Source organism: Psammomys obesus, unplaced genomic scaffold (genome assembly GCF_907164565.1).
Source record: "Psammomys obesus unplaced genomic scaffold, mPsaObe1.curated_primary_1811, whole genome shotgun sequence".
NCBI lineage: Eukaryota > Metazoa > Chordata > Mammalia > Rodentia > Muridae > Psammomys > Psammomys obesus.
Genome location: NW_026596452.1, coordinates 2,763,753 through 2,789,955, shown reverse-complemented (window position 1 = coordinate 2,789,955; position 26,203 = coordinate 2,763,753). Strand labels below are relative to the sequence as shown.

The 26,203-nt window shown below is 38.0% G+C and overlaps 1 protein-coding gene across 1 annotated transcript in view; it reads right to left on the bottom strand.

Annotated features, from left to right (window-relative positions):
• Positions 1-26,203, bottom strand: part of Efhc2 (EF-hand domain containing 2) — a 121,311-nt gene that overhangs the window by 55,114 nt on the left and 39,994 nt on the right. The window contains exons 5-8 of the mRNA XM_055598270.1: positions 25,900-26,151; positions 22,713-22,826; positions 21,832-21,970; positions 12,917-13,082 (exon numbers count right to left, since the gene is read on the bottom strand). Of these exons, the coding sequence (XP_055454245.1) occupies positions 12,917-13,082; positions 21,832-21,970; positions 22,713-22,826; positions 25,900-26,151 (671 nt within the window). The remainder of the gene's footprint in view (positions 1-12,916; positions 13,083-21,831; positions 21,971-22,712; positions 22,827-25,899; positions 26,152-26,203) is intronic.

Sequence of the window (26,203 nt, the reverse complement as noted above, 5' to 3'; positions counted from 1 at the left end):
AAAAAAAAAAAAAAAAAAAAAAAAAAAAAAGAAAAAAAAAGAAAAGCATACACACCCAAGAGGAGTAGACAATTGGAAATAATCAAACTCAGAGCTGAAATCAATGCATTAGAAAAAAAGAAAACAATTCAAAGAATCAATGAAACCAAGAGCTGGTTCGTTAGAAACTCAACAAGATAGACAAACTCTTAGCCAAACTAATGGAAAGGCAGAAAGAAACTATTCAAATCAGCAAAATCAGAAAAGTCAAAGTATCACTATTCACAGATGATATGATAGTATACATGAGTGACCCCAAAAATTCAACCAGAGAACTCCTTCAGCTGATAAACACCTTCAGCAAAGTGGCTGGATAAAAATTAACTCAAAAATCAGTAGCCCTCCTGTATGAAAACAAAAGGGGATGAGAAATAAATTACAGAAATAACACCCTTCACAATTGCCTCTAATAACATAAAGTACCTTGGTGTGACTCAAACCAAGCAAGTGCAAATGAAACATATGTCTGAAAAAAAAATTCAAGTATCTGAAGAAAGAAATCGAAGAAGATATCAAAAATTGGAAAGATCTCCCATACTCACAGATCGGTAGGATTAACAGAGAAAATTCTCATCTTGCCCAAAGCTGTCTACATATTCAATGTAATTCCCTTCAAAATACCAACATAATTTTTATATACCTTGAAAGAACAATTCTCAAATTCATATAGAAAAACAAACAAACAAACAAACAAACAAACAACAGAATTGTTTAAACAGTCCTGGACAACAACAAATCATCTGGAGGTATTGCCATCCCTGATCTCAAGCTGTACTACAAAGCAATAGTAATAAAAACTCCAATGTACTGGCATAGAAACAAAATGATGGATTTATGGAATCAAATAGAAAACCCAGAAATAGACCCACACACCTACAGATACTTGATTTTGACAATGGAACAAAGACAGCATCATCAACAAATGATGCTGGTTTAACTGGATTACTACATGTAGAAAAATGCTAAGGGACCCACAGAATTAAAGCCCAGGTGGATCAAAGATCTCAACACAAAACCAGTCACACTAAATCTGTTAAAGAAAGAGCGGAGAAGAGCCTTGAACTCATTGGCACACGGGACAACTTCCTGAACAGAACAACAACAGCACAAGCTATAATATCAACAATCAATAAATGGGACCTCATGAAAATAAAAAGCTTCTGTACAGCAAAGGACACTCTCATCAGAAAAAAAAGACAGCCTACAGACAGGAAAAGTATTTTCACCAACCCTATATGTGACAAAGGGCTAATATCCAGAATATATAAAGAACTCAGGAAGTTAAACAGCAACAAATAATCTAATTGAAAAATGAGGTACAGAGTCAAACAGAGAATTCTTAAAAGAGGAATATTGAATGGCAGAGAAACACTTAAAGAAATGCTCAACATCCTTAGTCATCAGGAAAATGCAAATCAAAAAAAATCCTATGATTTCACCTTACACCCATCAGAATGGCTAAGATCAAGCACTCAAGTGATAACACATGCTTGCTTCAGAAGATATTTAGAAAGGGGAACCCTCCTCCATTTCTGGTGGGAATGTAAACTTGTTCAACTACTTTGGAAATCAATCTGGTGCTTTCTCAGACAATTAGAAATAGTGCTTCCTCAAGATCCAGTTATATCACTCTTAGGCATATATCCAAAATATGCTCAAATATAGAACAAGGACATTTACTCAACCATGTTCATAGCAGCTTTATTCATAATAGCCAGTATCTGTAAACAACCCAGATCCTTCAAATGAGGAACGGATACAGAAATGATGGTACATTTATACAATGGAACGCTACTCAGCAAGTAAAAACAAACAAATCAGAAATTTGCAGGCAAATTGTGGAAACTAAAAAAGATCAGCCTGAGTGAGGTATCCCAGAAGCAGAGATACTTATTGTATATATTCACTTATAGGTTGATATTAGACAAATAATATAGGATAAATATACTAAAATCTGTACACCTAAAGAAGCTAAGCATGAAGGAGGACCCTGAGTAAGATTATTAATCCTCACTCAGAAACACAAACAGGATGGACATCAGAAGAGGGAGAAAACAGGGAACAGGACAGGAGCCTACCACAGAGGGCCTCTGAAAGACTCTACCCAGCAGGGTATCAAAGCAAATGCTGTGACTCATAACCAAACTTTGGGCAGAGTGCAGGGAATCTTATGAGAGAAAGGGAGATAGAAAGACCTGGAGGGGACAGGAGCTCCACAAGGAGAGCAACAGAACCAAAATATCTGGGCCCTGGGATGTTTTCTGAGACTGATACTCCAAGCAAGGACTATTCATGGAGATAACCTAGAACTCTAGCACAGTTGTAGCCCATGGCAGCTCTGTCTCCAAGTGGGTTCACTAGTAATGGGAACAGAGCCTTTCTCTGACATGAATTCAGTGGCTGTCTCTTTGATCACCTCCCTCTTATGGGGGAGCACATAATTTTAGCACCATAAAGTCTTGTATTCTTCTTGGTCAGTTGTCTTAAAAAATGCTTATTCCCATTGTCCCAAAATGAATTATAAATTTCTAGATCTAGAACGTCTTAATGTTTTCTACGTATTGCCCAATGTTACCTATCTTTACTGCACTGAACTCTCCCGTCTGTCCCGCAGTTCCCACTGCCTTCCCCATGCATGGGATGGAACCCATTGCCTTACGTATGCCATTAAATCATAGCTTTAGCCCCTTCCCATTTCACTTAAATCCATTCCTATTAATAAAAGGTTGTTTTACCTAAACTACTTTTAGAAAAACTAAACAGTCATCTCTACAATGCCAAATCTAATCCTTAGCCTTTTTTTTCTGTCTAAACTTACTATTCAGCAACTTCTTCCATAGCATTTTTGATAACTTGGTTCACAGAATTACACATTTTTTAGGTTTATGTCATCCCTATCTCCTTGTTTGTCACATGTCATCTTCCTTCAATAGTTTCTTCTACTTTTTCCAAAATCTTAATTTAATTTGGCATGGTCCAAGGTTTATTCACGTACTTCTTGATACCTATTCATCCTTGGTGATCCAAAACTCTGAGATCTTTAGTACAATTTTGTATCATGAACTAAACTGCTAACTACATGCTGATGACTTTCAAATTTACATCTCCAGCTAAGATGTGTCACCTGAATACCTTCAACACATACCCATCTTCATTTGATATCTAATTCACACCTCAACTTGTTCTAAAACTGAACCTGTGCTCTTCTCCCAAACCTATTCTACCTTATAATCCTTCCTGTCTTTGTGCATGGCTTCCATCTCTTTGCCTTTTCAATTACTCAGATCTAAACTTGAGACATCTGTAGCTCTTCACTTCTTTCACACCTCATATCTAATCCATCAGGAAATCCTGTTAGCTCTACATACAAAATACTTCCATATTCTACCATTTCATTACATCCCTTCCACACTATCATCCAGATGTGATAAATTTTCTCTTGAAATATTGAAGTAATCTCATTGGTTATCTTAAATTGACTATTGACTTTGTACAGTCCATTCTTAACACTGCATTGGAGATAGTCTTCCAATAGGCTGTTCCGATCAAGTAATTTATCTGGTTAAATCACCCAATGTTTCCTCTTTATCTTTCTAAATACCAAGAGTCCTTATGATAGTCTGAAAAACCCTAGTCCCTACATTTTTGTTACTTCTTTACCTTGTGGTTTTGAGGCACGTTCTGCCCTTTCCTCATCTTCTCTATCCACATTGGTCTCCTGAGTAGTGTCTACACACTCCATGCATATGCATTGCTCAAAGCTTTTACACTGAGCTTTCCTTCTACTTACACTATGTTTTTTTTTTTTTTTTTCTCAGAAAAGTCTATCAGAGCACCACTAGGAATAGTCATCATTTATATACTCCTACCTCTTTTGCATGGAAAATTAATGTTTTGGGTTTTTTTTTCATGTGGCTTAACATATTCATACACTATTTGATGTATTTGAGTGTCTTTACTTTCTTGTATAGTACCCTCAAGTAGAATGATGTTTTATGAGGGAAGGTGGGCTTCTATGGTTGTTTTGTTCACTGAACTAAATGCTTGTCACACCTTAGGTCCTTGAGACATATTTTCTGACCATCCCACACATCCACCCCAAGCTCACCTATAACTATAACCCGTTTAAAACTCAACAAACAGTAGTTCTCAATCCCTTTAATACAGTTCCTCATGTGGTGACCACCAACCATAAAATTATTTTCATAAAATTCATAACTGTAATTTTGCTACTGTTATGTATTGTAATATAAACACCTGTGCTTTCCTATAGTCTTAGATAACCCCTGTCACACTGTAGGTTGAGAACCACTGCTCTAGAAATTCACAGTCTTCATATTGGAAAATATATAAAGAATCTTTTTTAAAGTAATGGTAGAAAAAGACTAAGGGAGGAGGATGGTTGGTGGGAACAATAGATGGCCAAGATCTGAAACCAGTGAAAAATTAATATTAATATTAAAAATCATGACTTTTTGGAAGCTATATGGTGAGAGCAGCAGAAGTATCGGACGCTAACTTTCCTGTTAAGAAAGCTATCTTTTCCTTTTTAGTCCATCATTAAAAACTGAGACCCAGAGGCCTATGGCATCAGGAAGAACCAGGTGAGACCCATTGCCCTCAATTCCCTGCCTACTGGGTCCATGCTCATGTCATCCTCTTCACACTTACATTCTCCACTCCTGGAAAAACCAGAACCTTTGAGCCCCACCCTGTTCCCTGTGCACTTCATTCCCTAGCACACATTTTGCCTGCTTCCCCAGAGGCTTTCAGCCATCAGGGACTACAAGGTGAGATCTTTCCCCTGATCCATTGCCTGTCAGTCCCACTGAAAGTACTTCCAATACATGAAAACTGCACCTGCTCCCTTGCACCCAATTTTCTGGCCCACAACTTTGCCTGCATTGTGACAGAGGCATGTCAACATAACCATATGGCTATAGGCCAGTGTAAGGAACATAATCAACGAGAGCCAGGACAATATGACACTACCTAAACCCAGCTGTCTTACTACAACAAGCCCTGGATATCTTTACACACCTGAAGCACAACAAAATGACCTTAAACCCAATCTTAAGAAGACAATAGATGCCTTTAAAGAAAAAAAAAATAAATCCCTCAACGAATTACAGGAAAATACAATCAAATAGCTGGAGAAAATGAGTGGAACTTCACAAACACCTGAAAATGGAAATAGAAGCAATAAAGAAAACACAAGCTGAAGGAATCCTGGAGATCGAAAATCTAGGAAGAAAACAGAAACTACAGATGCAAACATCACCAACAGAATATAAGAGATAGAGAGAAGAATCTCAGGCACTGAATAAAGAACAGAAGAAATTGACACATCAGTCAAAGAACATGTTAAATCTAAAAAGTTTCTAAGGCACGAACTCAGTGGCTGGCTCTTTGATCACCTCCCCCTGAGTGGAGAGCAGCCTTACCAGGCCACAGAGGAAGACAATGCAACTAGTCCTGATGAGATCTGATAGACTAGGGTCAGAAGGAAGGGGAGGAGGACCTCCCCTCTCATTGGACTTGAGCAGGGGCAAGGGAGGAGATGAGGGAGGGAGGGAGGGATTGTGAAGGAATGAGGGGGGGACTATAGCTGAAATACAAAGTGAATAAACTAATTAATAAAAGAAATAAATTAATTAAAAAATATTTTAAGACAAAACATCCAGGAAATTTGGGACACTATAAAAAGACCAAACCTAAGAATAATAGAAATAAAAGGAGAAGATTCCCAGCTCACAAGCCCAGGAAATATTTTCAACAAAACAACAGAAGAAAATCTTCCTAACCTACTAAAAGAGATGTCTATAAATGTAAAAGAAGTTTACAGAATACCAAGTAGATTAGACCAAAAAAGAAAATACCCCTGCCAAATTATAATCAAAACACTAAATGTACAGAACAAAGAAAAAGTATTAAAAGTCACAAGTAAAAAAAGAAAAAGGTTAGGTAACAAAGAAAGGAAGACCAATTTTAATTACATCAGACTTCTCAATAGAAACTTTAAAAGCCAGAAGGTCCTGGACAGATGTCCTGGAGTCTCTAAGAGATCACAGATGACAGCAAAGCCTACTATATCCAGCAAAGCTTTCAACCACCATACATGGGGAAAACAAGATATTCCATGAAAAAAACAAAACTTAAACAATATTTTTCCACGAATCCTTCCCTACAGAAAATACTAGAAGGAAAACTCCAACTCAAAGAAACACAGCAGCAAAACTAAAAGAAGGGTGGCACCAGAATGCATGTGCGCGCGCGCGCACACACACACACACACACACACACACACACACACACACACACACGCATACACACTACCACCAACAACATTAAAATAACAAGAAATAACAATCATTGGTTATTAATATCTCTCAAGATCGATGGAGTCAATTTCCCAAAAAAAGACACACGCTCAGAGAATGGACACAAAAACAGGATCCATCATTCTGTTGCACAGAAGAAACATAGATCAGCAACAAAAATAGGTATTACCTTTATTTTTTCCAGGGCTGGAAAAAGTTTTTCCAAGCAGATACGAGAATGAAGCTGGAGTAACTTTTCTAATATTTAATAAAAATAGATTTTCAAGCAAACTTAATCAGAAAAAGATGGGGAAGAACTCTCCTTACGCTTCAAAGGAAAATCTACCAAAATGATGTCTGAATTCTGAACATCTATGCTCCAAATACAAGGACACCCACATTTGTAAAAAAAAAAAAAAAAAAAAAAAAAAAAAGGTTATATCACACTTCACTTCAAACCATAAACATTAAAAGGAGGAAATTTCCACACCTCATTCTCACCTCACCAATGGGCAGGTCATTCAGACAGAAACTAAACAGAGAAATAAAGAAACTAACAAATGTCAGAAATCAAATAGCCCTAACAGATACCTACAGACTTTTTCACCCAAACAGATAAGAATATACTTTCTTCCCAGCACCACACAGAATCTTCTCCAAGATCAATCTTATAGTAGGTCACAAAGCAAGCCTCAACAGATATAATAAATTGAAATAACATCCCTGTATATCATCAGACCACCATACCTTAAAGCTGGACTTCAGAAACAACGGAAAAAACAAAGAGCCTACAAAATCATGGAAGCTGAACAACTGTCTACTCAATGACCAGTGAATAAATTAATAAAAATGAAAGCTTTTCTAGAATTCAATGAAAATGAAGGCACAACATACCCAAACTCATGTGACATGATGAAAGCAATGCTAAGAGGAAAGTTCATAGCACTAAATGCCTTCATAAATAAACTGGAGACATCTCACACAAGCAACTTAACAGCACATCTGAAGGCCCTAGAAAAAAAGAAGCAAACACGCCTAAGAAGATTAGACAGCAGGAAATTATTGAATTTAATGCTGAATTCAATATATTAAAAACAAAGAGAACAATACAATGAATTAACAAAACCAGAAGCTGGTTCTTTGAGAAAATCAACAAGATAGACAAACCCTTAGCCAAATTAAAAGAAAGAGAAATAATATGCAAATTATCAAAATCAGAAATAAAAAAGAGGACATAACAGTCACTGAGGAAATCCAAAGAATCTTAATTAAACCATACTGCAAAAGCCTGTACTCCACAAAAATGGAAAATATAAATGAAATGGATGAATTTCTTGATAGATATCACTTAGCAAAACTAAATAAAAATACCCTTCATAATAGCCACAAATATCTAACCAAGCAAGTGAAAAATCTGTATGACAAAAACTTCAAGTCTCTGAAAATAGAAATTGAAGCATATATTAGAAGATGGAAAGATTCTCCCATGCTCATGGACTGGTAGGATTAACATAGTAAAAATGGCCATCTTACCCAAAGCAATCTACAGATTCAATGAAATTCCCATCAAAATACCAACAAAATTTTTCTCTGACCTTGAAAGAACAATTCTCAAATTCATATGGAAAAGCAAAACAAACAAACAAACAAACAAAAAACTCAGAATAGCGAAAACATTCCTATAAAATAAAAGATCTTCTGGAGGTATCTCCATTCCTGACTTCAAGTTGTATTACAGAGTAATTGTAATAAAACTGCATGGTATTTGCCTAGAAACAGACTGATTGATAAATGGAATTAAATTGAAGATCAAGAAATAAGCTCACATACCTATTGACACTTGATACTTGACAAAGAATCCAAAATCATACAATGGAAAAAAGACAGCATCTTCAACAAATGGTGCTGGTCCAACTGGATGTCTATATGTAGAAGATGCAAATAAATCCATATTTATCACCCTGCACAGAACTCAAGTGTAAGTGGACCAAAGACCTCAACATAAAACCAGAAACACTAAATCTATTAGAAGGGAAAGTGGGAATCACCCTTGAACTAATTGGCACAGGAGACAACTTCCTAAACAGAACACCAACAGCACAAGCTCTAAGACCAATAATCAATAAATGGGACCTCATGAAACTGAAAAACTTCTGTAAAGCAAAGGACAGTGTCAATGAAACAAAACTACCATATAGATTAAGAAAAGGTTTTTTTCTAATCCTAGTATCTAAAATATATAAAGAGCTAAAGAAATTAAACACCAACAAACCAAATAACCCATCTAAGAAATGGGGTACACCCTTAAATGGAATTCTCAACAGAGGAATCTTGAATGGCAGAAAAACACTTAAAGAAATGCTCAACATCATTAATCATCAGGGAAATTAAAATTAAAATGACTCTGAGATTCCATCTTATAATTGTCAGAATGGCTAAGATCAAAAACTCAAGTGACAGCACATGCTGGTGAGGATGTGGAGAAAAGGGAACCCTCCTCCATTGCTGGTGGGAATGTAACCTTGTACAACCACTTTGGAAATCAATCTGGTACTTTCTCAGAAAATTGGAAATAGTACTACCTCAGGACCTACCTGTAATAGAAGTTTTGGTTTCTTTGTAAACTCAGTCATGTCATGTAAATATATTTTTGTTTCAATCCCAATTGTGGGATTTTAGTTGGGCTATAGTTTGTCCACAGCTGTTAACTGTGCATAATCTTTGCTAGCTGGAAATGGCCTTCCATGGGCACCATGGAGAGAGGAATGGTCTAGGGCTCTGAAGATATAAATTTGAGAACCCAGAAAGAGGTGGTGTGGCATGTGGTGTTGGCCTGTAGTGTATAGAAGTTTGAAGAGACCAGAGAGACTGATGATGTTGTGGTTTGGAGCAGACAGAAGGAGAGAAACACTTTAGGGTACAGTGACTGAGGACACTGTTGGCTGCATCTGCTATTGATGAAGATTGGTATAGCCCTAAAAAAAAATCCAGTGACCCTAAATAGCTGGGAGAAGTAAAGGCCCTCTTTTCCCACTAACCTTCTCTCTCCTACCTCCGGTTGGGAGATTGGAAAGTAGGTTGAGGCTTATGCACCCCAAATAAAGTAGAGTTTTAAAAAAGAGCATTGCACCCAGCTGTACCACTTCTGGGCATATATCCAAAAGAAGCTCCAGCATACCACAAGGGTATTTGCTCAACTACATTCATAGTGGTTTTACTCATAATAGTCAGAAATTGATAGCAAACTAGATGTCCCTCAACTGAAGAATGGATAAAGAAAATATGGTACATTTACACAATGGAATACTACTCAGCTATTAGAAACAAAACAAAAAAAAATCATGAAATTTGCAGCTAAATGATGGAACTAGAAAGGATCATCCTTAGCATGGTAGCCCATAACCAGAAAGACACAGGTGGTATATACTCACTTATAAGCAGATATTAATCATATATTACAGGATAACTATACTAATAAACATGGACCCAAAGAAGCTAAGTAACAAGGATGGACCAAGGTAGGCCCTCCTTGAATCTCACTCAGATGGTGAAATAGAATAAAGAGGAAGTATACGAGGATCTGGAGAGGATGTGTGGAGGGAAATAAGGTGGGAGAACAGATGTGGGGAGAGTGGGGAGGGGAGGTTTGAAGGCCAGCGGAGAAAAGGGAAACCGATGGTGGGTACATCACTGAGACAAACTGAAGACCTGCGACATGGTAGGCTACAGAGAGGATATGGGTATGTCTGTAGCTAAGCCTCCTAGCAATGGGGTACATGAGACCTAAGGTGGACACCTTCTAGCTAGGAAGGACCGATAGTAGTGGGAAAAGAACACCAATCCACCAGCAACACCTTTGAACCAAAATTTAACTTACCTACAAGATGTGCAGAGATAAACAAAGTAGGGGACTGAGGGAATGATCAATGCCAGGCCCAAGCTGACACCCACTTCATGGGAAAGAGCCAACCTCTGACACCATTATTGAAATGCTGCCATTTTTACAGACAGGAGCCTCTGAAAGGCACCCTCACCAGCTGATTGAATCAGATGCCGAGACTCACAGCCAAGCATCAGGTGGGACTTGGGGAGTCCTGTGGAAGAGTGGGAGGGGAAGGATAGAAGGACCCAGAGGAGACAAGAATTCCGCAAGAAGACCAAGAGAGTCAACTAACCTATACCCATGGCAGCTTACAGAGACAGAAGCACTAACCAAAGAACATATATAAACTGAACCTAGGCTCTCTACACATAGGTAACCAATAGGCAGTTTGATCTTCATGTGGGTTCCTTAGTAAGCTGAGTGTGTGCTGTCCATGACATGGACTCTGTTGCCTGCTTTCAATCACTTTGCTCTAGCCAGGCTGCCTTGCCTGGCCATAGTGGATGAGGAAGAGCTCAGTTTCGATTTGACTTGATGTCTTGATGTGCTGGGGTGGGATAGAGGTGGGGAGCTCTCTTTTCTGAAGAAAAGTGGAGAGCAGTTAGGGTGAAGAAGGTGGGAGGCAGGGGCCGGAGGAAAGGAGGGAGGACACTATGATCAGGATATAAAGTAAATACATAAATTTAAAAATTCTCTCTACAAAGAAAGTAATAAATTGACAACTTTAAAAAAAGATAATATGAAATCAGATTTTACAAAGTAGTTAATTCACAGTGAACTACTAACTGCTTGTTATCACAAATATATACAAGTATATTCAGCAGAGTATTGTGGGAACACACAGAACAAAGTACTTCAGTCCTGTGCAGCCGGTTTCTGCTAGTTACCATGGAAACAAGGTCACTGTGTGGGAGGAGCTTGAAGGAAGTATATTCCTGACACAAAACAAGCAATGAACAGAAAGAAATGAAATTAGAGACATTTGTGCCTATATCTCCACCCTGTAACCACAACTGTATGGCTTACATTCTATCTGTAGTCAGGATCCTGGGGGCAACTTTACAAAGCAGAAGAGAAACTAAGTCAATTGCCCACAAAGAACTATTTTTTTTCTCTGAGTTCCAAAAGCAACACCCTGGATAATATTTCACATTATTTAGTTATAAGAAAACTTCCTTGTCCGTTTACAATAGGAACATTCTTCTTGCCCACATCCTCCAGGTGGCTGCCCTTAAAAACAGCAGTTACTGAGAAAGAGTCCATCAAAATCTACCCTGGAGCCTAACCAGAATACTGCTACCAACAAGAGAACAAGACATGTTGATGTCCCTCTTACGTGTAAAAGACCGTTGATTCTCAAACACTGATGTGCCTCAGTATCGCCCATGGTGCCTGTGAGGAGAGATTGGTGGACCTCACCTCAACACTTCTTTCTAGGTCCATTCAGAAGGAAGCATAAGAATTAGCACTCCAGCAAGTATAGGAATCACACTTTGAGAAGCAGAGAGTTTGAAAAAAAAAAGTTATTTTTTGAAAGACAAGGGATGGCATGTCACAGCAAGGCATACCTTCCCACATTCCATACAATTCACAGCCAGACAGTTAAACCATAACATTTTGTTCTCTTCCCTTCAAATTTTGACAACAGCATGGAAATCCGTTGAATTTCACCAAATTCAGGATGCTTTTCCTTCTTCTTCAAGTCCTAAGACATGCTCTCATTATCATTTTCTCCTAGCATCTCTTAGCCCATAATCCCCTTCACTCTGAGTCACAGTTTTTAGCTAACATCCTATTCATGCATTTGCAACATTCCCCAGAATTTTCCTGGACTTTTTTTATTCAAGGCCTACTCATCCTGAAAAAAAAAAAACAAAAAGTAGCCATAGCCAGTGCTCACATTCTACATGTAAACCTCAAAAGCAAATTGTGTCTTGTGTACATTAGGAATAGTTGGAAATTTATCTTTTGAAATTACATTCAACAATATAAGTGGTCTACTCCTACTGAATTCAAACTAAACCTCCCAGGACAAACAACATAAATTTTCTAAAATTATAAGTTTAAAGACACTTAAAAACCATTGAAGTCTCTATAGCAGAGGTTAGCAAACCTTAAAGTCTGTGAAAGAGATCCAGCTAGCCACCTGTTTGTGCCTTTCAGCTAAGTGTGGTTTGTAAACTTTTACATGATTGGAAAGAAAAATATCAAAAGAATAATATATTGCAGTATGTAAAAGTTTTATGATATTCAAATGTCCATTAAATGTTTTATTAGAGCACGTTTGCACATGTGTTTAATTCTGTCCATGTAGCTTTCACAGTATAACAGCATTATCTGATTGGCTGTGATGAAGGCCGTATGGCTCAGAAATCTCTGGTCCTTGAAATCTGCTGATTCCCTCTCTGCATTATCTCCTCAAGACAGACAGACAAACAGAAATGGAAAGACAATAGGCAAGGGGTGATATGACTTTAGAATAACACATGAAAATAGCACTCAAGGAAGAATCTGGAAATACCTATGTATTCATCAACCTCATTAAAACTATAGAAACTTGTTCCTGGGCTTAAAATCAGATGAGCTGAGTAACAGCTCTTATAAAAAGAGGGGTGTCCTAAATTCCAAACACTTTCGAAAAAGAAAGGACTATAATCATGGTCCCCTTAGGCACCTGTCTAGTTCCATGAGTTTTCTGAAGTTCTTCCGATGAGGTGTGGGCTTGAGGCCTACACAGGAACGGAAAGAATCCTCTTCAGATCCAAAGCCATTGTAAGGTGGATATTTCCTTTCTATTTTTGGAAGAGGAGGAGGCTTGCATGGAATGGGCGTAAAGTTATCTATAACAAAACAAAGGCAAACAAAACATCATTTTTTGCCCTGATTATGGCTGTTTTGAATGGTGTGTTGTTATTTCAAGATGAACATGGAGATTTTGTAGACTATTTTAAACTCTTTCAAACAAAACAGGGTAAAATCCTATAAGAGCTGGTTTCAATCATATTTATAAAACCACAAAGTTCACTTAATAGTCGTTGCTTCAAAAGAGAAAAAAGAAACAGAAATCTTTGTCAAATAAGTAAACATTTCTTTTTTGTCCTCAATTCCACATTTCTGAATATTATTTTGCTCTTCCCTTGATTTTTCTTATTATATAAAAACTCAAACTTGAAACTTTGTGCCATCAAGTCCATAATTTAACCTGTAATTTGTTCTGCTTCTATCTTCAGTTAACACTCATGAATAAAATTTATTTTCCAAATAGAACTGAATTCTGTCTGTTTTCCCTTTAACTTTATCTATCAGCCAGCTCTTCCTTCTTAGATCTACATTTAAGACCTCTCCCTAGCCTCCAATTCAACTCTAAGACACTGTACTTTGTTGTCTACTAAAAACCAAACAGAAAAATAAAATCCCCTTCCTGTCACAAGCTACTGCTCCAGGTTACTTATTGCTCAAGAAAAAAACTGCAATGGTAGTTATAGTGAAGGAAAAACCAAACAGTTAAGGATACCAAATTTCCTTCACTCAAAGGAAATGTGATGGGGTCAGTACTGTTGAATTTGTTTTTTACTTACTATGGGTAAGAATGGAGAAGTTGTGGCAAACTTATAATATCTCTAGAAGTTCTTGAGTAATCATTTATGGGACTATGTAATCTAAAAGAAGCTTTTTAGCACAAATAACATAAGTCACTGTTCTTAGAATGGCAAAAATTCTAGAATACTGCCCAAGAAAAAATTAAAACACAGAGACTTCTTTCTATGTCTACCCCAAGCTTGATAGGCATTTCAGTGGGGAATATAGAAAGTTCTACAGTTGTAAATATTTCCTTTTCCACAGTAAAACTTGTAATAGAAGAAAACAACCAAAATTTTGGTACATACTACCATTAAAAAAAAAATATGCATCTTATAGCCAAACTTTGGGCAGAGTGCAGGGAATCTTATGAAAGAAGAGGGAGATAGTAAGACCTGGAGAGTACAGGAGCTCCACAAGGAGGACAACAGAACCAAAACATCTGAGCCCAGGGGTCTTTCCTGAGACTGATACTCCAACCAAGTACCATGCATGGAGATAACCTAGAACTCCTGCACAGATTTAACCCATGGCAATTCAGTGTCCAAGTGGGTTCCATAGTAATGGGAAGAGGGGCTGCCTCTGACATGAACTGATTGGCCTGCTCTTTGATCACCTCCCACTGAGGAGGAAGCAGCCTTAGCCGGCCACAGAGGAAGACAATGCAGCCACTCCTGATGAGACCTGATAGAATAGGATCAGAAGGAAGGGGAGGAGGACCTCCTCCATCAGTGGACTTGGAGAGGGACGTGGGTGGAGAAGGAGGAGGGAGGGTGGGATTGGGAGGGGAAGAGGGAGAAAGCTACAGGGGGGATACAAAGTGAAAAAACTGTAATTAATAAAAAAAATTTGTCATCTAAAGTAGTCAATTCAACAATTGAAGTACATCATTTAATTCATCAAAATGCAGAGTATGAAGCCATTTCTAATTCTAATTTGAAAACATTCTCAGCTTTCAACTTTTCTTAGATTTCCTAGAGCCCTTTGTGTCAGATTTTCTGAGGCACAATCCCCAGTAGAGTATTGTTCCATCTTAACAGAAATTGTTCACAGCAGACAGGGTGACAAAAGAGCTTCAATCAAATAGTTCTCAGTGGCTTAGTGAAAACGGATAACCAGTGTCCTTACAGAGTCTTGTGATCATCTCCTAATGCTCATTTTGTGATTAAAGTCACATCTTGGAAATAAGGGAAAAGCTCAAACTTTACAAATTGAACTGCAGTAGACACTGTCCTTGCTCCCCGTTAAATAAAAATACACTTTTGTTCCAGTGCAAGAACCATTGAAATGGCAAGGAAGCTTTATGTAATCAGAAAATCGGGGCTTGAGCAACAGAGGGCATATACATACAACTCTACACACCAATGTGTGTTCACTAACTAAAAGATTACACTGTACACTAATCTGAGTGCACTTATAGAAAATTCTGATTCTTAATTACAAAGTCATTAAGAATATTTTCTCCACCCTTCATTACAAATCTTAAAAACATGGTGTTTTTTCTCAAATACCTAATTTTTGCAACAAATTTAACAAAAGAATCAATTTAGAGCTTTCCTCTGCACCCACAGTGCCATCTAGTGTATAAAAAGGGAGAACTGTTCCACATCATTAACCATGACTTTTATAACATCTTATTAGATTAGTTTTGGAAACCGTGGCTCAAGGTTCGGCTTTAAATCCCATCTTCCTGGGTAGCTCACACAGGTTCACAAAGCCACAGAATTATATGTAAAAGAGAAGTTTGCCGTCGTTGGGTTTTCATCACCCCATCAACAGTGCCTACTTCAGGTATTGAGAAATGTTGATCAAATGAAAAGGAACACACTTTTGTACAAAGCAATTATCCTAATATATTCTAAAACTGGTATTTGAGTAGACACTAAAACACTCATATCTTTCAAATACACTAATTTCTCTAATTTCAAATGACTTGTACACATATGTTGAATGTTTACAACTGAGTGCCTATCCACAACTAACTAGATTCTTGACAAATTGCAGAGATTCTGTGTATAGACACAGAGTCTACTTACCATCTCAGGTAGATGTTCATCTTATATGATCTAATAACCCACAGATGGATCCAGACTTTAGGAAATCTGGAGCTTAAATAATTTTGAAGAAATGTTTCATGCCAAAGAATGTCAGACTACTAAGACAAAATTAGGCCAGGGCTTTAGACTAGAGCCCCTATAAAGGAAGAACCTTGAAAACTATGCAACCATCCTTAACTTAAAAGGAAATCCATCTCCTTTGGTAGTTAGTATCTAGGTTAAACAATTAGTGAATTATACAATGTCAGAGCTATTCTTAAACCATCTTCAAACTTTATGAGGGGGTAGGGGGTGAAAGATATAAAACTGTGAAGTCTATCAAGGTTACATGGTAAGACCATACACCAGTTTTATCTCTGCTGCTACAATTTCCTCAAGTGATCACTGACTTTTCTTCTGCCATGTTCTCGTCCTTCTGGTTCTGATAGCTCAGAGGTGGCCAGGGTTGATTGTAGAAAATGAAAGGCACTTAAAAATGCTTGTTAAACCTTAATCTCAATATAAGTACTCAAACTATTGGGAACGAGTGGTGATTATGTTACTGCCTTTGGTTTGCAAATCACCAAAATCAATGATCAGAAAACATTACTACAAGCTAGGTATAGTGGTATATTCCTATAAATCCCAGTACTGTGAGACCGAGTAAGGAAGTTTGCCATAAGTTTATGGGAAGATTGTGTTTCATGAGTAGTGAGTAGTCAGTCAGGACTACAATAACAAGACAGTGTAAGAGAAAGGAAAGAAGACAGAAGAGAGAGGATAAAGGGTCAAAGAAAAGAGAGTACAAAGTAGAAAAATCTTATTAATAAATAACCTAAGGCATAAATTCCTACGTAAGAACAGTTAAAAAAATCAAATCTAGGTCTTCTTAGTACAAGAAAGACAATCTATGCCCCTTGAATCTTTGAAATCTTTATTTATAGCAAAGACCAACAGACTCTACTTGCCAGTCTGTTTTGTGCACATCAACAATGAGGGAATGAACTACTCCATCTTGGCAGGCAAGCCAACAGCAAGATGGACACAGTGGTTGATGCAGAAGTTGCACTCAAAAAGACTGTGCAAGACATCATTGGAATTGTCATCTCCTTACCATCCTAAAATAAATGAAAGAATCTCATCTTTCTATGAGACTACCTCTCATACAAAGGTTCAAATGTCCCTCAGAATTCTATCAAGCTTTGTACTTCGACATTAAATAAAAAAAAAAAATCTGTTGTGAATGTTTTGGTTTACTATGTGTTAACAGGTTTTAGTTAAAATTCCAAGTTTGTCCACACCTGGTAAGTGTCTCATGCAGGGTGTGGTCTTTGCCAGGTGGAATTAGTTGAATTCTGAGGGCTTTGAGGAGTATAAATAATGTCATCCCAGAGGAAGAAGGCATGCTGCTTGGAGGATCGCTTGATACTAGTTCATTCTGCTGCTGCATTCGCTGTTTGCTGATTTGCTGATTACCTGAACTTCTGGATTTCTGGATGACTGATACTGATATTGCCTCCAAAAGAATCCTAGAACCCTCCCCAACAGGAAGTAGCAGAGAGAACTCTGCCCCTGTCCCCATTAACCTTCTTTCTGCCCTATCTGGTGTTGATGTGTTGGAAGGGAGGTAGAAGCATTTAATGACACTAAATAAAGTAAATTTGTTTAAACAAAATCAAGGTCAACAGATATCCATACACCTTCTCTGAATTGTGGCCAACTCCTTTGACTGCCATTTTTTCCCTCTAAAATAAGTTGGAACTTTACTGTGTAAGACAAAAGGTCTAAAGTTCTATAGCTTAATAATGCATTAGAGATGCCCCTGGTGGCTGGGGAGATAACTCCATTGGCAAAGTTGCTGCACAATCATGAACCAAGCATCCATGCAAAAACAAAGCATGACAGCATATGCCTATAATATAACCAATGGGGGATGGGGCTTACTGGCTAGCCAGTCTAAAAGAACTGATGAAGTCTAGGTTCATTGAGAGTCTGTGTCTCAAAAATAAGGTAGAGAGGTATTAAGGAATATACACAACAATGATCTCTTGCCACCACACACACACATTCCCACACATACACACAACCTCTTCTTGCTTTCTTCCAAGACCACAATTATTGGTGGCACATTGTTCTGGTTTGGACTTCAGTAACCCAAAAATAATGTATAAAATTTTTTATCAATTTTTAAAACCAGATGAATTATAAGTGAAATTATCACTCTTATAATCACATTAATAAAGAACAGAATGTTCATTAAAATTGCTTTTAATGTTTATGTCAACCGTTACAGTACATAGAAAAGTTTCTCAACCTTATAAATATTTTTAAGAACATGGCATAGCAACTAATAAAGAAAAATTAGATCAATTCTTTAATTTGTTAAAAACAAGAAATAATTCCATTTAAGTAACATGAAGTATAGACTTTAACTTCACAAAAATAAGAAAAAGTAAATGTAAAGATTATTAGAGAAGATCAATCTATTTCTCAAGATTCAGCCATGGATATACTCTACAGTCATTTGTGCAGTATTAAAGCTTAAAAAGATGCTGTGTAATATTCTTTGATAAATAGAATTCTTAACATGTTAAAAGAAGCATTAAAAAGTCAGTGTGACTTTGAAATGCATCTTTATTTGGTTCTTTTTTATTAATTTATTTTTTATTAATTACAAATTATTCACGTTGTATGCCAGCTCTGCCCCCCTCCCTCGTCCTCTCTCAATCCCAAACTAGCTCTGTCTTCTCCTCCTTTTCCCTCCCCTAGTCCACTGATAATGGTGGTCCTCCTCCCCTTTCTTTGACCTTAGTCTATCAGGTCTCATTAGGACTAGCTGCATTGTCTTCCTCCTCTGCGGCCTGTTAAGGCTGCTCCCCCTTCAGGTGGAGGTGATCAAAGAGCCAGCCACTGAGTTCATGTTAGAGACATACCCTGTTCCCATTACTAAGGAACCCACTTGGATACTGACCTGCCATGGGCTACATCTGAGCAAGGGGGTCTAGATTATCTATATGCATAGTCTTTGGTTGAAGTATCAGTCTCAGAAATTATCCCAGGGCCCAGATATTTTGATTCTTTTGCTCTCCTTTTGCAGTTTCTATTCCCTCCAGATCTGTCATCTCCCCCTTCTTTCATAAGATTCCCTGCACTCTGCCCAAAGTTTGGCTATGAGTCTCAGCATCTGCTTTCATACCCTGCTGGGTAGAGTCTTTCAGAGGCCCTCTGTGGTAGGCTCCTGTCCTGTTCCCTGTTTTCTCCCTCTTCTAATGACCATCCAGTATGACTTTCTGAATGAGGATTGGTCATCTTACCCTGGGTCCTCCTTCATGCTTAGCTTCTTTAGGTGTGAAGATTTTTTAGTATGTTCATCCTATATTATATGTTTAATATCCACTTATAAGTAAATATATACCATGTGTGTCTCTACTTCTGGGATACATCACTCAGGATAATCTTTTCTAGTTCCCACCTTTTGCCTGCAAATTTAGTGATTTTCTTGTTTCTAATTGCTGAGTAGTATTCCATTGTGTAAATGTACCACAATTTCTGTATCCATTCCTCCAGTGAGGGACGTTTGGGTTGTTTCAAGATTCTGCCTATTATGAATAAAGCTGCCACGAACATGGCTGAGCAAATGTCCTTGTTGTACACTTGAGCACTTTTTGGATATATGCCTAGGAGTGGTATAGCTGGATCTTCAGGTAGTACTATTCCTATTTGTCTGAGAAAGCACCAGATTGATTTACAAAGAGGTTGTACAAGTTTACATTCCCACCAGCAATGGAGGAGTGTTCACCTTTCTCCACATCCTCTCCAGCGTGTGTTGTCACTTGAGTTCTTGATCTTAGCCATTCTGATGGGTGTAAGGTGAAATATTTAGGGTCTTTTTAAAAAAGATTTATTTGTATATTTTGTGAACATGCGTATGTATGTACATCTGCACTCCAGAAGACGGCACCAGAAAGTTGTGGGTTGCCATGTAGGTGCTGGGAATTGAACTTAGGACCTTTAGGAAGAACAGTGATTCCTCTTAACCACTGAGCCATCTCTGCATCCCTTTTAGGGTTGTTTTGATTTGCATTTGCATTTCCCTGATGACTAAGGACATTGAACATTTCTTTAAGTGATTCTCTGTCATTTGATATTCCTCTATTGAGAATTCTCTGTTTAGCTCTGTACCCCATTTTTAAAATTAGATTACTTGATTTGTTGCTTTTTTCATACAATATATTTTACTTACATTTTCCTCTCCTCTAATTCCTCCCAGGTCCTTCTCACCTCCACACCCACCTACCTTTATATTCTAGCCCTCTCTCCCAAAAACAAACCAAAACAAAACAAAACTTGATAAACACAAAATGAAAATCAAAATAAGCAAAATATAAATATGACAAAAATTTGTAAAAATGAAACAAAATACCCAAGCATCTTATTTAAAAGAAACTGTAGTTGTTCAGCTTCATCTTACTACTCAGAGAACATTTTTAAGTGAATATTCCACTGTTCCCAAAGGTCCACATTAATCCGCATGTCAGTGTAGCACACATGCTCAAATTCAGCCCACCTTGGATTTTTTCAGTCTATTTAATTTTATTTTATGTGCATTAGTGTGAAGGTGTCAGATCCCTTGGAATTGGGGTTACAGACAGTTGTAAGTTGCCATGTGGGTGCTGAGAATTGAACTCGGGTCCTTTGGAAAAGCAAACAGTGCTCTTAACCACTGAGCCATCTCTCCAGCACCCCCCCACACCTTGGATTTTTAAAAGGACGGTAGTAGTATTGATCATATATAGATTCTTTTCCTATCATTTCCCCTAAATACTAACCAACTATTATATAGCATTCATATTGAATTAGCTATCATAAGTAATATGAAATTGATTTCAAGTAGCAAGGCAACAATAACCTGCTTGTTTCCCAAATTACTAAAGAGGCTAAAGTGGAAGGATTGCAAGTTCAAGATCAGACTGAGTAATATGATGAGACCGTGTCTCAAATTGAATGAATGAGTGAGTGAACACATAAAAGAGTATAATACAGGAGGGTGAGTATAGATTCTTTGCAAATCCTATATCATCTCATGTAAGAGTCTTAGGCATCCCTCAGATATAGATGAAGAGGAAGGGCTAGAACCAATTCCCTGCATGCACTGAAGGAGGATTACATAGAGGACTAGGCACCATCACATCAATTCCAACCCCTACCCTGGTAGGTCAGCAAATCGTATCCATTCCAACAGCAGCACGTGTGAGAACCATGGCTAGACACAAAACATAGGAAGCGGGTAGAGCTGGCTGTCAGAACTTCGGGAGACTGAGGGTGAGAGTTTGACAAATGAAGATTTGGATATTAGATTTTATAACACATCTTCTGCCTCCTTCTAGCCTCACATAATGTACAATGTTTGCTGCAGGTCCCAGATCCCTTTTTCTAGTCTATAAACCTCTTCCATAACCCTGCATCACCTTCAGCCTATTGCACTGACCTACACATAATAAATCACTAGTTTTCATTAAGGTGAATTTACTTGCCTAGTGTTGAATTGATACATATGAAAAGAGAAACAGGAAATCTAGCTGGGTCTCACCAGGAAATGCAAAGCTAACTGGTATATGAGATGTCACTAGAGAACTCAAGTGAGTAACATTCATTGTGCTAAGCAAGAATTAAATGAAATGGATTTAACATTTCTAGTTCAAGTGTCTCACCACAATACTGTGTACCATAGTGAGAAAGCAAATTACAAGGGGAAATGGAAGGCCCTGGCATGAGTCTCTTTCTCTCTACTGCATAACCATGGCCAACTGAGCTTAAAGGGCTTCAGTTTCTTTACCTCTGACATGAAGACAATGAGTCTGCTTATAGAGCTTGTTTTTTTTTTAATATGAAGAGAGACAAGCAAATTCTTAACTAGAGTAGAAAGCAGTTAAAGTGTTAAAAATATTTTCTAACCATCATGAGTATCACTTACCAATTCCATACTTTGTCTTGTAATAGGTCTTGGTAAACTCATCGCAGTCACAAAGGAGGACTTTTCTTCCCCACACATTGATGGTGGCACCTATAGACAGGTCCCGGTCTGTGTAAAACTCTTGCTCAATTTTTCCTAGCTGATAAAACAGAGGAATATATCATTGGCCCTATGGATCTGTCCAAGAACTACATGATGTTTCCCATAAAAGAATTTATAAAAACCACCTTATATCATTTATAACTAAACTTTAAAATCAAACCTAAGAATTAATTTTTAATCATTTTGTGTATATGTGTGTATGATATGTGTTGCACAAGTATATGTGTGCTCGTGTGTGTGATTCCTGTTGAGTATATGCACACATGCCAAGGATAGTATACGGAAGTCAGAGGACAACCGTGGATGTGGAAACTCATCTTCTACCTTATTTGACAAAGGCTCTCTTTGTTGTTAGGCACTGTTGATGCCAGAGCAGTTAGTCTTTGAGCAGCTGAGGATTCCCCTGCCTCAGCTTTTCAAATTGCCAATAGGATGAACATTAACCATAGATGAACATTACTGTGTGTGATTTTACATTGGTTGGGGGTGGTTATACTTAGATCTTCACATTTGTACAGCAAGCATGTTTACAACTTTGCTATCTTTTCAGTTCATCTGAGCATTATTTTGACACTGCAGTACTTGCCCAAACAATGCAATGTATATATTTCTATATGCATTTAAGTATGTTTATTATTGACAAAGAGCAATAGAATGCATACATTTCTGTACTTCTTGCTTTCATTCACTAGCTCACAAGGCAAGAATATACAATTCACCCCAATATCCAGGTTTCTCAAAATTCACATTAGAATCAGTATAAAACACAGGATCCTCACCTGGTATTTATCCCACAGGTAGCAATCTGCTCGCCACTCTGATAAGTCCCCATACACATTGAGAACTGCTCGATCGGTTATCTGGCCTGGTTGATAGATTCTGGTTGGGCCATACTGTAAGATAAAACCAAAGTATGGTAGATGTCTTCAGACACAGAAATGGTAGAGTATTAGAATACAGGCCAGAAATATTCATTGCATGGCTCCTTTCTAACATCTGCAAGAAGCCACACAGTCTATGCACCATACAGCCTTCACAACCCTGATAAATACCCATTTTCCTTCAAACATTTCCACCGTATACGATTTTATCTTTTTTGTTCTTTTGTTTTTGAGACAAGGCCTGATATAGAAAAGGATGACTTCAAACTCAAGTAGTTTAGGATCTTCCTCCTGAACTTCCTCCTCTACTTCTCACTTGCTAAGAGTATAGGCATATCTCACCACACCCACCCTTCATTACTAAAAGTAGCCATCTGCTTAGTTCCCCACTGAAGTACCAGACATACAGAGAACCATTCAATCCATTATCTGCTTCCCTTTCCAGACTTCACCAATACATATACCATGGGATCAGGCCACTTCCTGTATTTCTCCAATTGTTGTGCAGGCAGCCATCTTTTTTTAGTTCCTGAACTGCAAGCATCCCCAAGGAAGAATGACTGGCTCCTTGCCACATGTCTTTGTTTTGTCTACCAAGCTGTCTAATCAAGAGCTCAGAAAATGGAGTACAGCTGGCAGCCTGGCTTGCTCTCAGAATTTCAGCTTCTTCAATTCTTTCACCTCAGCAACATACTCCTTGCTTTGAGTGTCTGGGTCATACCCATCCTTTCTGGATCTCACCCCAGGAAAAAACTATACTCCACAAAACAGGACATACACCATTTTCTTTTTCATTATAGCCCAAGAGTTTGCACACAGAATTTAATATCTGTTGAATAAATAAGTAAAATTAAGCTACTGATGGTAAGACATACTGCAAATGTCAGGTGCATCATCATTTCATATTTAAACTATTTTTCAAATACATTCTAAAAACAGATTTCCCTGGTACCTCCTGGAAGCCTGCTGTTCATATTCTAGAGCTCCCTCAAGGACAAACTCTACCTTTCCCCAGCCTTGAAGTAACATAGCAGTACTGGCAGTAGGCACAGAAATTTGGGCGAGCCTCCTGTAAGGATTGAATGGCCAGCAGTTGTTTGCATAAGAAATGAGTGCTCCTGGTAATCTTTTCAGAAAGAGTAAGAATGAAGTTTAAATATTTTATCCAAATTAGAAATAAAATGCAAAATAGATCTGTGACCAGATAGGTATTAACATATGCATCCTCAGATAGTGGCTCTTACTGTACTATCTCATTTAATCCTTCTAGTTATGGAAGCTATGTTAACTGTATTTTAAAGACGTGGAAATATGTGTTCAAAGAGTTTATGTAGCTCACTTATGCTCACATGGCTATTAAAGGGCAAATCCACAATTCTGATCCTGGTCTATCTCTGTATCATTCCTGCTGTGCCAGTTACATTCGCTTTCAACTTTGAACAAGTATTTGTAGAAAAAAATCTTGATAAATATTTCTCATAGTAAATAAAATGTCAATGTCATTGGTTACCAGTTATTTGGTGACTACTCACTATACTTATAATTGTAATTTGCTCCTTTCCATATACTTCTGTGTAGGTTTGTATACAAATGTGCGTATACATGTGTATGCAGGTGTGTGTATTCATGCCTGGATCATAACAAAGGGTCTTCTTGGCAGGCTATAGAAGCCAAATGGTAGTGTTACACTCCTGAAGCTAGTCAATTAGCTTCAAGAGAGTCCCATATTTCATAATGCTGAATGTTGTGAATTCAACAAAAGAATAGTTTCTTGCCTTACACATCTTCCTTTCCTTTACTTGTAATATTTGTGCTGGATAGTTTGGATATTTGGTGGAGGGGTTGTTTTGGTTTGTTTGTTTTGTCAACTTGGCACAAGCTAGGGTCATCTGGGGAGAGGAAATCTCAATTGAGAAAATGCCTCCATCAAATTGGTCTTTGAGCAATTCTGTGGGGCATTTTCTTAATTGATGATCAATGTTGAAGGGCACAGATCACTGTGGGCAGCACTACCCATGGGTCAGTTGTCCTGAGTGCTATAATAAAGTAAGTTGAACAGACCATGAAGAGAAAATGAGTAAGTGGCACTCCTGAATGACCTCTGCATCATCAGCAACTGCCACTAGATAACTTCTTGCATGAGTTCTTGCCCTGACTTCCCCCAGTGATGGACTACAATATGAAATTATAAGCTGAAACAAAGCCCATTCCCCTACAGGTTTCTTTTGGCCATGGTGTTTTAGCACAGCAATAAAAACCTTTTTAAAATTTATTTATTATTAATTATATTTTTTTCACTTTGTATCTCAGCTGTATCTTCCTCCCTAATCCCCTCCAAATCCCACCTTCCCTCCTTTGTCTCTTCCCATGTCCCTCCCCAAGTCCACTGATGGGGAGGTCCTCTTCCCCTTCCCTCTGACCTTAGCTTATCAGGTCTCATCAGGACTGGCTGCATTGTCTTTCTCTGTGGCCTGGTAAGGCTGTTCCCCGGTCAGGAGGAGGTGATAAAAAAGGCTTGGGGAGGGGCATGCATGCAGAAAGGGGGGGTGGGACCGAGAGGGGAGGAGGGAGGGTCTTATGGGGGGATACAAAATGAATAAAGTGTAGTTAATAAAAGTTAAATAAAAAAATTTTAAAAAAGGCATCCATTGAGTTCATTCATGTCAGAGACAGTCCATGTTCCCATTACTAGGGAACCCATTTGGAGACTGAGCTGCCACGGGCCACATCTATGCAGGGGTTCTAGGTTATCTCCATGAATGGTCCTTGGTTGGAGTATCAGTCTCAAAAAGAACCCTTGTGCCCAGATTTTTTTTTCTCTCATTGTGGAGCTCCTGTCCCCTGTAGGTCATTCTATCTCTCCTTTTTTTCATAAGATTCCCTGCACTCTGCCCAATGTTTGGTTATGAGTCTCAGCATTTGCTTTGATACCCTACTCAGTAGAGTCTTTCAGGGGTCCTCTGTGGTAGGCTCCTGTCCTTAACTAAAACAAGTAGCATTATGGTAACTGCCATCACTGCACCATTATACATTCCAAACAATGACTCAAGTCTCTTGGCACACAAACATACACAAAACTTCTTACCTTAGGAAGCTTACTCCTCCGGAGGAATAATGGCTTAGCATCCCGGCCTGAATTAATTGGAATTATTTCTACGATTTTAATAGTACCATCACACAGGAAGTAATACAAGACTAATTCTCTACGGTCTCCAAACATTGAGGATGAGTCATCCCACAGGCAGAAGAAACGTAAAACCTTCCCATCATACTGGAGGGCCGGTTTCTGGATGTCAAAAGGCTGATATGGATGAAAGGGTTGCATGAAATCTAATGTCTGCAAATAGAGAAAATATCAGAAATATGACCAGTTTTGTGTAGTCTTTTCT